We start from the raw sequence: 18,081 nt of genomic DNA, 5'->3' as shown, positions 1-18,081 counted from the left end.
TGCGCGCGCATCTCCCGCTTGGTGGGCGGAACTGAGCTCCGCCTTCAGTCTCCGAGCGGCGATCGCCGCTCGGGAGACTGTTACACGGCGAAACCACCGTGTATTTACATGTGCAGCGCTGCGATCAGCAGCAGCGCTGCACTGGGGACAGCTGTGTGACACGGCTGTCCCCATGGGGGACAAGAGAGCGATCGGCTCTCATAGGCAGAAGCCTATGACAGCCGATCGCCGTGATTGGCCGGCTGGGGGGAGGGAGGGGATTTAGAATAAAAAAAAAAAAGAAAATGGCAAAAAATATTAAAATAAACAAACAAACAAATATTTATAAAAAAAAAAAATAAACACAGGGGGGGCGATCAGACCTCACCAACAGAGAGCTCTGTTGGTGGGGAGAAAAGGCGGGGGAGATCACTTGTGTGCAGAGGTATACGGCCCTGCAGCTTGGCCTTAAAGCTGCAGTGGCCAATTATGGTAAAATTAGGCTGGTCACTAGGGGGGTTTACCACCATGGTCCTCAAGAGGTTAAGAGACAACTGTAGCAGGTGGGCTATGGCGGCTGCCATATCCATTTCCTTTTAAGCAATACCAGTTGCCTGGCTATCCTGCTGATCCACTACCTCTAATACTTTTAGCCATAGACCCTAAATAAGCATGCAGCAGATCAGGTATTTCTGATATTATTGGCAGATCTGACAAGATTAGCTGCATGCTTGTTTCTGGTGTGGTTCAGACACTATTACAATCAAATAGATCAGCAGGGCTGCCAGGCAGCTGGTATTGTTTAACAAGAAATAAATATGGCAGCCTACATATACCTCTCACTTTAGTTGTCCTTTAAGGGGAAAACCTCTCAGTGCTGAAGAGATGGCCCGAACTGGTCGCCTGGCGAAGAGTTCGCGGCAAACAACGCGTGTTCGCGTCTATTCGCGAACATGTGGCGTGTTCGATTCGCCTCCTACACATTCCAATGGAGCCAAAAATGTACCCCTCACCCAGAGTCAGCAGACACATGGCAGCCCACCTATCAGAAAGCCACCATTTTACACTCTGACTGTGGCTGCTGTGAAGGAGACTAGGGACAGAGCTGTACTGCTATTAGGGAAAGTGTTAGTTAGGCCTGTGTTCTGTGTCCCCAGTGGAGTTTCTTGCTGCTACAGTACCAATTCACCATCTACCTAACCCCAAGAGCCCTTCTAAAGCCTGTGTTTTGATCTTGTGAGGCACAGACTAACTAGCAAGCTCATGGTGACCCAGAACTCATTGGAGTGTGTAAGGGACTGCAATGGTCCTAAAAGCCCCCTTACTAAGATGTTAAGAAAAACAAAAGTTTGCTTTCCTAAAACAGAAAGAATTTGCAATAATTCAGGTTGGAGTGAGCTCGAGATGTCTCCCAGGCACCACTGCTGAATATATGCAAATTAACCATTGTACCCTTAGAAGCTAAACACACCTCCAGAACCGCTGGAATGCAATGATGTGTCAGCTTGATCTTGTGAAATTGCTGTTCAGTGTGTCCACACAGTACACTTTAGCTGTTGCAGACAGGTGCAGTCAGTGCTTAGTGCTACAGTAGTTCATCCTCCTAAGGGCTGTTTTTATTTTTCTTGCTATTGTTATATTGCAGTTCTGTGTGTCCAGTGCACCCATTAGCTGTTGGAGACAGGTCTGCTGGCCCTAGCAGTGCACCGACCATAACCCAACAATCCTTCACCACCACTACTGGCATCTAGTATCCAATACTGAACCCTGTATAAGGCCTCAATGCAGAATCAGTATTTTTTTTTTGGTCACTTAACTGTCATTAGACTACTTCAGACTGACCGCAGTAGCTGGAAACCCATTATGGCCTGCACTCCTGTGAATGTGCGCATAAGCACGGTGGCCACCACACACCACTACACTAAGATTGCTGCAGAGAGGACTAACATTTATGTCCTGGAGGTGTCAACTAGCAAAAACAATGATTTGCTCTCCTGGCGTTATCAATAAGGTTTTAAAATTTGCCTATCCATTGAAAATGTAATGTTCGCTGCATCACTAGTCAACAAGTGAAGTCACACTTTATTTTTTAAAAAGAAAACATTTGGTAAACAGATTGATGCAGCCAAAGTCTTTACAATATAAATTAATGTAATCAGAAAGGATTTCTCCATTTACAGCTTTCAGTCAGCGAGATATTCCCAGAACTTCTAGTAAGCTCAGACTGCCAAAAGCTTTACAACTTTCTGTATGAGTTATTCTTTCTGTTAGGTGTGCATTGGAATGAGAGTGTTCTGTCTGGATGTCAAAATTGAGGTAAGTCCTTGTTCACGCACACAACAAGCACACAAGTGTGTTTTAGAAAGAATGTTAAACACACACCATGCACATTTATATGCATTAAAATGCACGCGCCACAATCAGGGGCGTAACTACATTAAGTCCCCCCCAGCGATCTGTTGGCCAGGGCCCCCCAGCAGTGGAGTGCTATGCATTACCTGCTCTCGGCGGCAGCATGACAGGTCCTCTTCAATCCTCTTTAGTGCAGCTTGTTGCTCTGTTTGGGGTGCTTCACAAAGCGCCATGTTTTGTTTTTTTACTTCTACAAGCCCAAATAGGTGTGCATGGAGGGGATGAGGAAGGGAAAGGGGGCGGTCTGCTGAGGGGCCCGGTGTATGTAAGTTTTGCCTCTGACTGCATCCACAAATAGCTCCCAACTGTCCTTCTTTTGGAGGGACAGTCCTTCTTTGGGAGCCATGTCCCTCTGTCCCTCTTTCCTCCTCCTTTGTCCCTCTTTCAGGACTTTTTCCTTCTTTCTATGTAAATAGATATATTTATCTGCTAAAAAATGTGTTTGATAGACTCGAAACTTTATAACCATACTTTAAATTGATATATTGCTAATTTTAAAATGTTAATATGAAGGAAAAGAACCGGGATAGAAAGGACCAGTGTGGTTTGAATTATAAAACAACATATTTTTCTTATGAAATCTTTATGGTATGCGTGACTAGGGGTGTGATGGGGGCGTGATCAGGGGTGTGGCAGAGGAGTGGCTTACGTGTCCCTCTTTCTCATCTTAAAAAGTTGGGATGAGAAGGTAAGAGTTATGTCCACCCACTATGGCATCTGGGAGAGTCCAATCACACTGCTATGAGCCTTTCACTGCCAGAGTTAATCAACCAGCTACCAACTGGGGTAGGCAATATAGCAGTGAACATTGAGGGGGGGGCTTTAAAAGTTTTACAGAGGGGCCCCACGATTTGTAATTTTACCTCTGCACCGGTGTCTTGTCATGCTGCTTGACAGCATGACACTTTAAGTTTAGAGGGGCAATCCAACATTTCATACCTGTGTCAGGAACTCATCTGATCGCTCCAGCGATGCGTCTCTCTCCTTTAGCACTGGACGCGTTGCAGGGACTTCCGGGTCTGCGCACGCAGATCAGGCACACATCAGCAGCTCCTCTCCTCCTGTCAGGATTGCACTTCCTCAGGCTGGGGGACGAGCGCTTGTGGTCAGTCCTATGCTCTGAGACCCCGCCGATCATAGCGTCAGCTGATAGCCTTGATCAGCTGATGCTTAGGTAGTAGACATTGTGCAGTGTCAGCTGACATGTCTATCAGCTGACGCTCAGGCAGGGCTGTTGTTGATTGGCTCCTGAGTGTGTGGCCGGCCACTGATTGAGTGCATGAGAATATATTAAGCCTGCTGTGTCAGTATGTTGTTGCCTGTGATAGCGTTAGCTTGCTGCTAGCTGTTGGGTGCTCTGTATTATCGCATAATAATATACTTCTGCTGGATCTTTGGATTTTGACCCTTGTTTGCTTTTGACCATTCCTGTTTGCTGCCTGGACCGACCTATTGCCTGATATACCATTACGATTACTGCAGCCTGGACCGACCTTGGATTTCCTCTAGACCTGTGTTTGCCTTGCCCCTTTTGTACCTCGATATCTCAGATTATTTGTGTATGACCTGGACTGTTATTGGACTTCGCTTATTTGTTTCCTGTTTGGCTCTGGTGGTTTATCCTTACCACTCTACGCCCAGCTCCTATACCTTGCCCCTACAAGGCCTGGGTGTAACCGAATTCGGGCATGTGTTTTCTCTCACCTCCCTTTCAAGTGGGGACGCGCCACATAAGGTAAAGTATGTGATGATAGATTGAGGCATAGGAGCTGAGCTGTGGGCAGATACCTCGCCAAGCCTTACATCCTGTCACTGCGCCCCAATATAGTTTGTATACATTTTAATATTTGTCAAACAAATATTAAAATAATGCTTAAATCAGGCACTGCGCTGACAGTATCAAGGTATGTTTAGGTGGGGCACTACAGATTTACATAAATGTTAATATAACAGCGCACTATCATGAAAGTCCCTCATGACTAGAAAAGCACATTCAAACCGTGCCTTTAATCTTTTCATGCTTTGGTAAATACTCTGTGACTTCCTGGTAGGCCTTATGAAAACACCACCACCCGCATACATGCAAAAAGGGCGCCTGAAAAAAAAAGGGCGCGGGAATATAGACTAAATTATAAGTTTTTATGTAAAACAATATTTTTCATTTCTATGTTATAATCTAAGATCAAGTGCTAAATATGTTGGATGCTAAATATGTATGAATTAACGGTAATGAAAATGGAAAATACCATCTATAACCAAAAACAATATTTACACTTGTATTATGCACACTAATAAAATTGTAGATATTACAGATATTTTACTGCAACTATACCTAACCATACTCTCACACAGAACCCTCCCTGTACCTATTCCTAACCCCTAGACCCCCCAGGAGGTGACTAACCCTAAAACCCCCCTGGTGGTTCCTAACCCTAAACCCCCCTTAGTAGTGCCTAACCCTAACCACCCCTGGGTGGTGCCTAACCCTAACCACCCCCCTGGTGGTGCCTAACCCTAGCCACCCCCCTCCCCGGTGGTGCCTGACCTAACTAACCCCCGTGGTGGTGCCTAACCCTAAACACCCCCTCTGGTGGTGCCTAACCCTAACCACCACCCCCAGTGGAGCCTAACCCTAACCACCACCCCCAGTGGAGCCTAACCCTAACCATTCCCCCTGGTGGTGCCTAACCCTAACCATTCCCCCTGGTGGTGCCTAACCCTAACCACCCCCCTAATGGTGCCTAACCCTAACCACCCCCACTGCATAAACACCTTTACAATATATTTGATAATGTAAAATACTGTACTACAAGTAACATGAATAGAAAAAGTGACATATTTGTAATAGAATAAATAGCATAACAGTAATATTTAAAGCGGTATATTAGTAAGATAAATCTGAAAACTATAATTTACACATTATAATTCTGAAAACAAGGTTAATACCAAAAGCGATCTATTTGTAATACAATAAGCTTGAAAACAAAAATGTACGCATTATACTTCTGACAACAAATTTTAAAATGATAAAATAAGTGAAAACAAAAAGTTACTCATACTTCTAAAAGCAAATTTTAAAAACAATAATATAAGTTAAACTGAAAGTCAAAATACATTTGTAAACAATATTTGTCACAAACCTTATTCTGTAAATGAAAAATTTTGATTACACGGCCCCAGCAACCACTATTTAACGGGCGCCCTAATTTCTTCTTTGGCGCCCAATAGCCGATATTTTGCATTGCAGCCCTTTTTTGTCCATTAGCCATATACGTCCTTTTTTCCTGTTTCCCCACCATCCCAACCTCAAGATGTGGCACTCACCTTTGGTATTTTGCTCTCTGGGAGAACGGATCCACATAGCTTCTGGAGCTATCAAGGGCAAGGCCACCTTCTGCCTGTCATGGACCTTTCCACTGCAACATCACACAAGTCTTCTAGTGCAATTCATCTCAAACAATAAAGTTTAAGAAAACCTGTAATGAAAAAAAGAGACCCTGGGGATACTTACCTCGGGAGGGGGAAGCCCCTGGGTCCTAAAGAGGCTTCCGCCTTCCTCCTCCATCCTCTTAATCCTGCACTGGGACCCCCAAATAATCCTGTGACACATAGCGGCTTTCGAATGGGCTCCTTCGGAAATAGCCAGACCCAATCAGATCTGCTCTGCTGTGTAGGTGCGGATCCGATCTGGCTCCGGTGGAAATAGTGTTACGAAAGCTGCAAGTGCGCCCGTGCGAGGCTCATCACAGGATTTTTATGGTCTTGGAGCCGGATGACCAATATGCATACATGGGCTGGATCCACTCTACTGAGGAGGAAGTGGGAAGCTTCTTTAGGATCCAGAGGCTTCCCCCTCCTGAGATAAGTACCCCCCAGGAGATCTTTTTTTTTCTTTACAGATTTACTTTAAAAGCTTCCATAGCGTAAAACAGTACCAATTGTTTAATATAATTAAAAGGGTACACTTACATAAAAAGATCATAAGAATCGCTTAGAGTTTTTGTGTGTGAGGTGGCGGGATTTTCACTCATACAGTATAAGGCCAACCAGGAACTCGCAAAGCATTTCCCAAACCTTGAAAAGATTCAAGGCAATGAACCTGCTTTTCTAGTCATGGGGGACTTTCATACTAGTGTGCTACTATATGAACTACACTGTATTTTTTATTTAAAAAAATAATACTGATTGTCAAAATGCTGATACCGTGTTTCAGTGTCTTGTATAAATTTTTGCTCAAAAGATGTGCTAGGGCTAATTTTCAGGGGATGTCTTATATTTCTATGAAAACACACAATCCTATGCTGTTTGTCCTCCTGCCTTCCCCACTGTGCCGCCTCTTCCTCTGCTGCATCTAGTTCTTGTGTGCCCCTGTCCCCCTTGTACCTTCAGTGTCCTCCTGGTGTTCTGCTCTGTCCCCAAGTTCTCCTCTTTCTCCTGTCCTCCTGTGTCCTTACTCCCTGCTCCATGCCGCACTGTCCTCCATGTCCTCTGATGTCCCCCTACATTCCCTTCTTTTCCCCAGCTCCATGCCGTTGTGTCCTCAACGTTAAGCCTATGGGGAAGAAGTACGGCAACTTGTGTTTCTACTGGAGTCCATGGTCTAGTGTTTCCACTGGAGCTGGACTGGACTGGAGATGGTCCTGTGTTTTTGTTGGAGCCAATGGTCTCTCAGGCGGGACCATGGCTCTGTTATTGGGCCAATCACTGCACTTGCTGAGTAGCAGCGAGTACAGTGATGAGCCCAATGACGGAGCCATGGTTCTGCCTGTGACACCATCGGCTCCAGTAGTAATGCAAGTTTTCATGCTTCTTACCCTTACTGCCACTAGGCAAAGACAGTTAACCCTTTGCACACTCACATGCAAATGGTCATACAAATGCATTCACAGAAAGCAATCATCCAGGAACAACAGCTCTCCCTACAGCTAAGTTAAAAGCCGAGGTCTTGGTACAAAGGATACATTCTCTTGGAATTGGCCACCTACACCACGCAGAAGTACACAGCTATTTGTAGGTGCTGCCACTAGGACTTACTTTCGGGGTAGGTCTTATTTTTCGAGCATGCTCAAATCACTGCTAGGGATTACTTTTAGGGATGTCTTAATTTCAGGAAAACATGGTAGTCAAGAGTACAACTTTGTAGACAGTAAATGCTCTGATGATCTGTACCGTACAACAGTCTTATCGCTGAGGTCATTAAGGACAGACACAAGAGAGTGTTAACGGTTTATTTGGAGATGACATTACAGTACCAAGTTTGGTATGAGATAAGCACATACAAAACAGCTAAACTACCATTTTTGCAATACAGATGTCGTTAAAGAAATCGATTAAATGATCTGAAATTGGATACAGCTATGAATGCAATCTGATGATCTGAATTATTGTTTTTTTTTTTTTTTTTTTTTTTTTATATATATTTAGGTGACTCCAGTCACAAAAAATACGCTCATCTAAATTCCTAGATTTCCTTTTGCCACTATCAAATTTTGCACCTATTTCGGAAGGCGGATTCTCAATTCTCCCACGCCCTCTTTCCCCAAAGAGGGCACTGCGCTGAACATTACAATGTCATGGCTTGGAAATGAATTTGAGGACTGAACACGAATGGAAAATCTGATAATCCCACTACAAGGCCGGCTTGACCCAATGCTGACCTGATTTTTTTTTTAAGTCACTTTCAAACACTTTTAGGACCATTTTCAACTGACTCACATTTTGAAGTTGGGCTACACCCAAAAGCAAACACGGTAAATTCTCAAAACAGCATTACTTAGTAAAAATGTGAAGCATAACTCTGGGAATAAATTCATTATGTTTCTTATCTTGCCTGCAGCAGTGCACCTTCCTATACAGCTGAAGGACCACAAGAATCTGAGCAGTTTCCTGTGAGCAGATTGTGGTTTCACCATTATTCACCATAAACTTCCTGCGAGCTACAAGTCTGCAAGGGATATAGCCTGGCAACTATTGTTCTTCCTGCACTGGTTGTCACATGAAACGGGTGCTTCTAGAGTCTACCTTGTCCACTTTTAAGGTGGCCACTAATGGTCCAACTTCCCATCCGATCGCTAAGATCGGATGCCGTTGATGGTGCCAATCGACAACCAACCACCAATGTATTGTTCATTCCATCAATACATTTTTTTGGATTGATTCCACTAATTGGATCAGATTGGTTACATTTTTCCTCCTCATTTATGGGCCTGACCCATCATTTTCAACCAATCACGATTATCGACTCATATGGTCCAATCACGATTATCGACTCATATGGTCAGTTGTTTGGGAAATTGGACTATTATTGGCACCTTTAGGTTTAGGTGGGCTTTGAAACTTATCATAGCAAACCTATTGCTTTACATAATTGGGGTGATGTCACTTCTGACTTGCTTTTGAAGAAGAAAGCTCCAGGGATGTTATCCTTGCTTCTACTATCCTATGTAGTGAATGCTTCTTCACCCCTATCCCCTTTTTTATTCCACTTACCCCCTGGCCTACTCTAATACTAAATGTCCCTTGATCGAACCTAACTTTCACTGAACATCTATACATCACCCTCAGTCGGAAATGAAGCAGGAATTAGGATGACAACCCAGAGCTTATGCTTTGAAAGACAAGTCAGCCATGGCAGCTCTCATATCACTGCTGTGGGGGGACAAGGAGGAACATAGGGCGTTTCGAGTTACTGGAGCTTCTCTTCTGTGTATTTGTCCAGCAATTCACTGACGTCATACTGCCCAACCTTCACCCATCCGTCTGCCTTCATGTGGTACACTGACAGGAGAGAGAACACAGGACAGGAATTAGTGTGAGGAACACACATGTTATTATATGTACTGAGAGCTTACCTACACAATATGGTCATAGTATTCAAAACCTGTGGTCCCTCATACTACATAGAAGGGGTAAAATTGGCCAATCACAGGCTGATCAAAATTGGATGTGTGTATGCGCCCTAAAGCTTATCTCTCACTGATAAGTAATGACAGCCATAAAACTCTTGGCTGGAAGAGAACAGCTTCTGAGTGCGTAGAATAGGTCAATAGTTCATAGATTGTGGTTCTTGAATACTAAAAGACTGAGTCATTCAGCTGAGACAATAAAACATTGAATCGGCTTTTTTAGCTTTTAAGCAGAAAAATAAAACTGTGAAATTCTAAAAATAAGAAGTCATATTTAGGAGTAGGTGTGCACTTGCTTATCTCATCAGTTTATTTTTATTTCAGGATTGCTTTAAGTCAGACCGATGAGTGAATGCATTGCACCCCATTCCCCTCCCCTCTTCCCTAGAGGCCGCTTGGTTATATCCCAACAAGTGTCCGTGTTGCTTGAAGGACTGAGTTTGATACTGATATGTCTATTGCACAAGTGAGTAAGCACTTGCGCATGCACAATGTGAGTGCGCCTGTGTTTGGAAGCACTTGGAGATGCGAGTGCTTCCAAAGTCTTCTGAGGGGTCCCCAAGGTGTGGAAATTGAACGGGGGACAGTGGTGGACAGCGGTGGACCAAGGGCATGGAGAGACAACTGGGAAGGCTCTACGAGATCCAGAGCATTCCCTCTTCCTAGGTGAGTATCTAAGTCTATCTAATGGAGGGAGGAGGAAAGATGGCATGTGGTGCATGAGGGAGTGGCTTTTGGCAGGTGGGGTGAGGAGGTGCACTCGGGGGTCAGTTAGGCATCGTTGCTGCTTAACCTCCTTGCCGGTCTAAAAAATCTGGCAAGGAGGCAGCGCCGCACTTTTTTTATTTATTCTTTTTAAAAATCATGTAGCGAGCCCAGGGCTCGCTACATGATAGCCGCTGAGCGGCGGCATCCCCCCACCCACTCCGATCTCCTTCGGCGATCAGAGTATGCAGGAAATCCCGTTGAGAACATGGACGTCGGGACGTCACAGGGAATCCCGAACCGCCCCTCAGCGCTGCCTGGCACTGATTGGCCAGGCTGCGCAGGGGTCTGGGGCGGCCGCGGCTCGGCGCGGCGGGTAGCGGCGAATCGGCGGCGAGCGGCGGCGATCGCGTACTACACGCAGCTAGCAAAGTGCTAGCTGCGTGTCGGAAAGAAAAAATTATGCAAATCGGCCCAGCGGGGCCTGAGAAATCCTCCTGCGCAGGTTACCCCGAGCTGAGCTCGGAATAACCGGCAAGGATGTTAAAGGAAACCTGAACCAAGATAAAAAAAAGACTTAGATACTCACCTAATAAGAGCGAAGGCTCTGAATCTCTGTCCAAAGTCCGGCCAGAGGTCCAAATGCGGCCCGCCAAGCCTTTTCCAGTGGCCCCCAAAGCTCCGGTGAGATCTTCATTTCATTCAGGCCATTGCTGTGGCACCACATGCACCAATGTTTAGGGTCAACCTGTGTCACCGATGCCTCCCCCTCTGCTCTCCTGCAGTCCCATAGAACTACAAAGAGATGTCCGCCGGAGTGTATACTCTGTATACACTGGAAAATGTGAGACATTTTTTGTAGTCCTATAGTGATTACTATGGGACAACGGAAAATGTCCGCAGACGTCCCGGTGCAGGGGGAAGAAAAACAGATACATGGGCCTGGACGTGATGAGTGAAGGGCAGCCACTTATGCCATCAGCAGCCACTCATTAGCAGCCACCACAAAGGCCCAGCGCACACTGAGTGGTTTTAGGTGCGATCCGCCGGCCGCATCCGCATGTAAATACGCTTGGCTAATGTATTTCAATGGGATGGGGCACACCGGCGGTTTGAGGTTTGTAGCAAACCGCAAATGTGCCTCCTGCTGCACGTTTGCAGAAGCGTTCAATGTAAAGTATATGAAAAACGCAAACTGCTCTCAAAAACGCTACATCAGAGCGGTTTGCCAGGCGTTTTTGTTACAGAAGCTGTTCAGTAACAGCTTTTACTGTAACAATATGTTTAATCTGCTACACAAAAACGCTCCAAAAACGCTAGGCATGTTTAGAAAACGTCTCTAAACATGCCTAGAATCGCTCTGAAATCATGGTGTGCACTGGGCCTATGTCAGCAGCAGCAACAGCAGCCACTCATAAGCAGCCGCCACTGCACGCTGAAGGGGGCATGTTGTCAGTAGTACACATGGAATATGGTTTATTTACCACAAAAAATGTTTTATTTGACAAAACTATAATAGGCATATTGTACCTAGGGGAAAACCAAAAACAATTGTGTTTAATTTTGCTAGTTCAGCCCCCTAATTATCTCAAGAGTCAAGAGGGTGAAGGGGCATCTTGTGGACTATGCCCCCTTTCTACCTCATGCCTCTTGTACCTGTTGTGTCTCCCTGTGTCCTCCTCTGTTCCCCTTGTGTCCTCCTCTGTTCCCCTTGTGTCCTCCTCTGTTCCCCTTGTGTCCTCCTCTGTCCCCCTTGTGTTCGCCTCTATGCCCCTTTGTGTCCCCCTGTGTCCTCTGTTTGTCCTTGTGTCCTCCTCTGCATAGACACAGTACAGGGAGTCCCAGACATTGCGGCAGGTTGGAGGTTCGTATTGGCAGGCATTCGTAAGTCGGGAACTCCCTGCATTCGGACTATAAGACGCATTAATCCCCCCCCACACACACACACACACACACACACACACACACACACACACACACACAACTTTTGGTGGAGAAAGACTTATAGTTCAAAAAATACAGTAATCGTGATTTAAGAGAAGAATATATTAAAGACTTTTAATTAAAAAAAGGGACATCTAGATATTACTGTAAGTACACTTTAAAAGGATAGAAGGCATTACTTACTGTTGACCACGCCTCCTGAGCCTCCATCACGGTGTGTGGCATAGCTAATCGCCCTGCGGGCAAGGTCATACGCCTCCTCGGGAGTAAGGTCATAGCGGTACCCACTGTCCATCACGCCATAGGCATATGAGGATCCAGACCCCACGGCAAACCGATCCCCGGGTAACCGTAAACCGTTCTCATTTACATAGTACAGACCAGGACCCTGAGGGTTATAAAATACATTCATCATCATACACTCTTCTGTCTGTGGTCAGACTCTCCACTATAACTAAAGGATGTCTGAAGTATGAGGAATATCAAGGCTGCCATAATTATTGGGTATTAAAAAGACGATGGTTGCCTGACTGCTCCTGCTTATTTTTTGGCTTTTGTAGTGCTTGAGTCACAACATGCAGCCAACCCGATTAGCTTGCTTGTAAGAGAAGAAAAAACAAGAGCCCCAATAAGGCCCAGATTTGCCTGAAAGTAGCCTAAAAGCACAGATGTCCTGGCACCTTAGACTCCGCCTTCCATGAACCTACAGATATCCACCAATCTGTACTGCAATTTTGCTGGCTGGCCCAGATGTCATTTCTCCCGTACTTCCCAGTAGGTGCCCCTTATTAAGTAGCCAGAGGTACCATCAGTATCAAGTGCAGCTAGTGGTGCAGCTGACTGAGGGGAGATCTCATCAGTGGAATGCCGAGACCCGAGCAAGTAGCCTCTCATTTACACTCTTATCAGGACTCTGCATGGGGAAGGAGGGAGGGAGGCGCTTGGGGAGGGGAGTGAGCCGCCTTTACATCATCAGGCGCCTGTAGGCTCATGCCTACAATGCCTCATGGTAAATACAGCCCAGGCCCCAATGGTCCAGTATTGACTTATTCGAAAGGGATTTTCAATGAATATGACATATACTCACACTCACAAGTATGGGTCGCCTCCAAGGCAGCCACTATGCAGGCAGGTGAGGATCATAAACCTGCCCCCTCCCCCCCCCCCCCCCCCAAGGATGGACGACCATGACAATTGAGATTGTTGGCACAGAGGCACCAGATAGAGTAAAAACAGTATTCCTTAAAGGACAACTGAAGTGAGAAGAATATGGAGGCTGCCACATGTATTTCCTTGTAAACTACGCCAGTTGCCTGGCTGTCCTGTTGATCTTCTGGCATAAGTAGTGTCAAAACCTTGGAACAGGCATATGGCTAATCCAGTAAAACCTGAGTCAGCAAAGTCACAGTACTTGATTTGCTGCATGCTTGTTCAGGGTCTATGGCTAAAAGTATTAGAAACACAGGATGAAGAGGACTGCCAGGCATCTGGTATTGTTTAAAAGGAAATAAATATGGCAGCCTCCATAACCCTCTCACCTCGGGTTCACTTTAAAAAGGAAAAATAAAAGGCAGGTAGTGGTGGACTTACCCCCAAGTAGTCGGACACATGCTGTCAATGTTCAAACGATTGTTTATTGGTACAGCGAAAAAAACAACATGAAGCCACTGTTTTATGCTGTTTTTTCGCTGTACCAATATAGAAACAAGTTTGAACTTTGACAACATGTGTCCGACTACCTGGGGGTAAGTCCACCACTACCTCCATTTTATTTTTCCTTTTTAAAGAATACTGTTTTTACTCTATCTGGTGCCTCTGTACCAACTATCTCAATTGATTAGCTTTCTTGTTCTAATACCTTGTGAGTCACTTGGGGACATTTATCAAGAGACAAAATATTAGTAGGTTTTTAGAAATCCTTGCAGAACTGTCTCAGGCATCTTAAAGGGATACCGTAGGGGGTCGGGGGAAAATGAGTTGAACTTACCTGGGGCTTCTAATGGTCCCCCGCAGACATCCTTGTGCCCGCGCAGCCACTCACCGATGCTCCAGCCCCGCTTCCGGTTCACTTCTGGAATTTCAGACTTTAAAGTCTGAAAACCACTGCACCTGCGTTGCCGTGTCCTCAATCCCGCTGATGTCACCAGGAGCGTACTGCGCAGGCACATACCATACTGGGTCTGCACAGTACGCTCCTGGTGACATCAGCGGGAAGCGAGGACACGGCAACGCAGACGCAGTGGTTTTCAGACTTTAAAGTCTGAAATTCCAGAAGTGAACCGGAGGCGGGGCCGGAGCATCGGTGAGTGGCTGTGCGGGCACAGGACGTCTGCGGGGGACCATTAGAAGCCCCAGGTAAATTCAACTCATTTTCCCCTGACCCCCCTACAGTATCCCTTTAAGAAACCATTAGACAGTGCATATTTCTTCTATAACTGTTGTAAAATAGGAGGAGCTAGGAAGGTCTCTCAGGCAGTGCAGTGTGTGATAGTAATTGCTGTTGCTGAGGTAACCAACACGCCTGCTGTATTGATAGCAGCAGGCTCTGAGGAGGAATTCAGCAGGTGGGAGGAGCACATCACAAATCATGTCTAACCTGCACTTTGCAATAATGTCCAGCCTGCAGTTCTACATCTGTAGAACTGCTATCAAGCACTTCTAATCTGCAGCAGTTTAGGGACGGATTTGCACTTTTCTTAACTGTAGTGCAGCTCTAGAAATTCATGCTAAACTGCCACTATTACCGAGGATTTAAGAAGGTTCTTATTATCATGCAGAACTGTTCTCCCTGGGCCTGCTGATTAGAACAAATTAAGAAGAAAAAACTGTGGGTTATGCGTTGATAAATCTCCTCCTCTAACTCACAAGATATTACAGGCACCGCAGCCAACTGATTGGTTTGTTTCCAAGCTGCACATATTTACATACAATTTGCATAAAATGTGGCCATGTATGTCAAATCAAGGTGCACATTGGTCAGTTGCTTACTTACAATGCAATGCGACGCCCCACTGCTAAACTAGACTGCTAAAGTTACTTTCACTTCTCACTCCCTTTGAGTCTCCAGAATCCGTAGAGATTGTTTTAAAGAGGACCTGAACTCAGAACTTCCTCTCTGCTCTAAAAGATACGCAACAGCATAATAACCTTTAAAGAAAAACTTTCCTTTGTTATAGCTGATACCAATCCTGCAATAAATCGGCAGTGTGTCTACTTCCTGCTTTCATGGAAGCAGACACATTGCTAACATCCTGTGCTTTCAAATGAGCTTATCTGCCGTGGCAGGCAGCTGACCTAGGGGAGAGATTAAATGAGGGATGAGGGGGAATTAGACAGGCTAAACTCTCAGAATACATACAGGGTGCATTTATCTAGGTTTTCCTTCTGTCCTGTGCAAGAGTTCAGGTCCACCTTAAGTCACAGATGTCAAATGCTAGGCCCTGGGCCGAATGTGCCCCCCCCCCCCCTCCCCTCCCTCCTTGCCATTTTATGTGGCCCTCCAGAGCTTCCAAGGTGAATAATTGTAGGCACTAAAAGAATGACAGCACACTACCTTCGCATTCAGAGGATCAACCTGGTAACAGTGGGGGAGATTTGTCAACGCATTACCGACCGTTTTTTCTTCTTAATCTGTTCTAACCAGCAGGGAGCATAAGAAAGAGCCAATCGCACTCTTCTGGCATACCACCCTTGATCAGAAACAAGGGGGTAAGATGTGCAGGACTTGTCTCCGGATACCGCAGAGAATAGTACTAGTAGATCAAATGGAAGTCCGCACCATCTCTTTTAAGGTAGATCTTGTTTAATTAGTATCAAAATTACATTAAAAAGAACCAATAGGCAAGACAGTCCACTGTTTCGGGCTCCTGCCCTTCTTCATGTTGCCAGGTTCTGAATACAAGTTCAAACACATCACACACATATACATTAGAGTAACCAATCAGATTCCATATACAAAGAAGAGAACCTGATGGGGAACTGCTCATTTAAATACAAAATCCCTCCCCCCCATGTATCTCTATGGGGCACAGATAATCTTTAATAAAACACTCAATTTAAGAGTTATAGATCTCAAAATAACTCCATATGGGATAAATATAACAGCAAGCAGTATCCCCATACTTCATAGAGTTGTCAAGGCCATAGATCACATTTGCCATATACGCACAGTCTGCTGCAGTTTTGTAAACAAACACACCTCCATGGTTGCTATCCAATCAGAGAACGCTATACGCGTCCGCATCACAACCTGGGATGTACCTATATCACATGATTGTACTCGCCGACCAATCAGAAAAACCAGCGTCAAATGACGCGTATAACGCGGCCAAAAATCCGCGTACCATTGAATCAAACGCGACCTAACCGCCATAGTATGCGGACGCGAAAGAAAACGCGAAAAAACCGCCAAAAGCAATCGCGAAAAGAACGCGAAACAAACGCGAAAAAAGCGCCAGTTAAATGCCAAATAAAGGTACGCAATATAGATATGGCCATGCGAAAAATTGAAAAATGATACAGAGACTCACCCCAGACAAGGCACCACTATGTCAAGGGGAGAATATGCATCAAACATATGGTTATATTTGTTTCAGACCAGACTTAATGTAAGTGGCAAAATGTGATAAAATATATAGCCAGACTCTAATCTATTTACTCTATATTAGTCATAGCACTCCAAAATATTAAAATATTAAAAAACCAATATAACAAGAATCCTAAGGGTGAACTCCCAAATAAACATATATATACAACAGGAGCTGATCGATTACCAATCAAGGCGCAAGTCATAGTCCCTATTCAATCCAGAATTAATCGTATCCAATTCCCTAATCCACCTAGATTCCATTTTAAGAAGTTTGGACAGCCTATCGCCACCTTTTTTATCTAAGGGGACACTACCAATAATACATACTTTAAGTTGACTTACATTATGTCTAAAAAGAGTAAAGTGTTCTGACACAGCTTGATCATTATTATGATTACGTATGGCAGATTTATGCGATGCCAGTCTATCTTTAAGTCTTTGGGTCGTTTGGCCCACATAACATTTGCCACAAGGGCCTTCGTAATAAAAGTGCATTTACACCGAGCAGTCACCCTGCCATTGATCTGTTTATTAAACGGGTTACAAACGACTTACAGAAAGTAGAGAAATCTACTAAAAGGGGTGAATATCGGGTCAATCATAACTTGACCATAGATGAGAGAAAAGCCTTGAAAGGCTTGGAGGCGAATTCTGAAATCATTATACGCCCAGCGGACAAGGGGGGAGCAGTGGTCATTATGGACAGGGATTATTATATTAAAGAAATTATGGATCAATTGTCTGATCATAATGTGTATAAAAAATTAGATGGTAATCCAATTTTGTCAATTATGGAGAGGGTTGAGAACTTGGTGAATGGGGCCCTGAATAATGGCCTCATTGGTGATGATGTTTCTCGCTTTCTCATTAATAGACATCCATCTACTCCATTGTTGTACACATTACCCAAGATCCATAAGAATCCACTGCTCCCCCCTGGCCGACCAATAGTGGCAGCCACTGATTCCATTTTTTCCCCTATGGCGAGATTTTTAGACCGTATTCTCCAGCCTTATGTTAGTTGTTTACCATCTTATGTTAGAGATACAGGTTACTTCTTAAGTGAGATAGGTAAGTTAGATGATGTCGGTGATGATTGGCTGCTGGTTACACTGGATGTTGAGAGCCTCTACACCTCCATCCCTCACGATGGGGGTGTAGAGGCGATCGAGCATTACCTATTTGCATATTCCGATTACGATGATGCCCAGAGATCCTTTTTGGTCAGTATGTTGAATATTATTTTAAGAGAGAATTATTTTCTTTTTAATAACAATTTCTACTTACAATGCAGGGGTACAGCCATGGGGTCGAGTGTGGCCCCTGTGTATGCTAATCTTTACATGGGCCTCTATGAAGAGGCCCTTGTGTATACTTCCCCTCTATTTTCTCGACATGCACGATGTTGGTTTCGTTACATCGATGATGTCTTCTGTTTGTGGGCGGGGCCACACTCGACCCTTTTGGAGTTTATTGACTCACTGCATGAGAGATGTCATGAGATCAAACTTACTGCCAATTTTGATCTGGAGGGCATTGCGTACTTGG

The 18,081-nt window shown here is 44.8% G+C and overlaps 1 protein-coding gene across 1 annotated transcript in view; it reads right to left on the bottom strand.

Annotated features, from left to right (window-relative positions):
- Positions 1 to 7,605: 7,605 nt before the first annotated feature.
- The window catches only part of PSMB8 (proteasome 20S subunit beta 8), a 46,449-nt gene continuing 35,973 nt past the window's right edge, over positions 7,606 to 18,081 (bottom strand). Inside the window, exons 5-6 of the mRNA XM_068250248.1 lie at positions 12,129 to 12,333; positions 7,606 to 9,168 (exon numbers count right to left, since the gene is read on the bottom strand). Of these exons, the coding sequence (XP_068106349.1) occupies positions 9,077 to 9,168; positions 12,129 to 12,333 (297 nt within the window). The 3' untranslated portion in view covers positions 7,606 to 9,076. The remainder of the gene's footprint in view (positions 9,169 to 12,128; positions 12,334 to 18,081) is intronic.

Source organism: Hyperolius riggenbachi, chromosome 8, assembly GCF_040937935.1.
Source record: "Hyperolius riggenbachi isolate aHypRig1 chromosome 8, aHypRig1.pri, whole genome shotgun sequence".
In the NCBI taxonomy this organism is placed as follows: domain Eukaryota; kingdom Metazoa; phylum Chordata; class Amphibia; order Anura; family Hyperoliidae; genus Hyperolius; species Hyperolius riggenbachi.
Note: the sequence above shows the minus strand (reverse complement) of the source record. Positions and strands in the feature narration are given on the sequence as shown.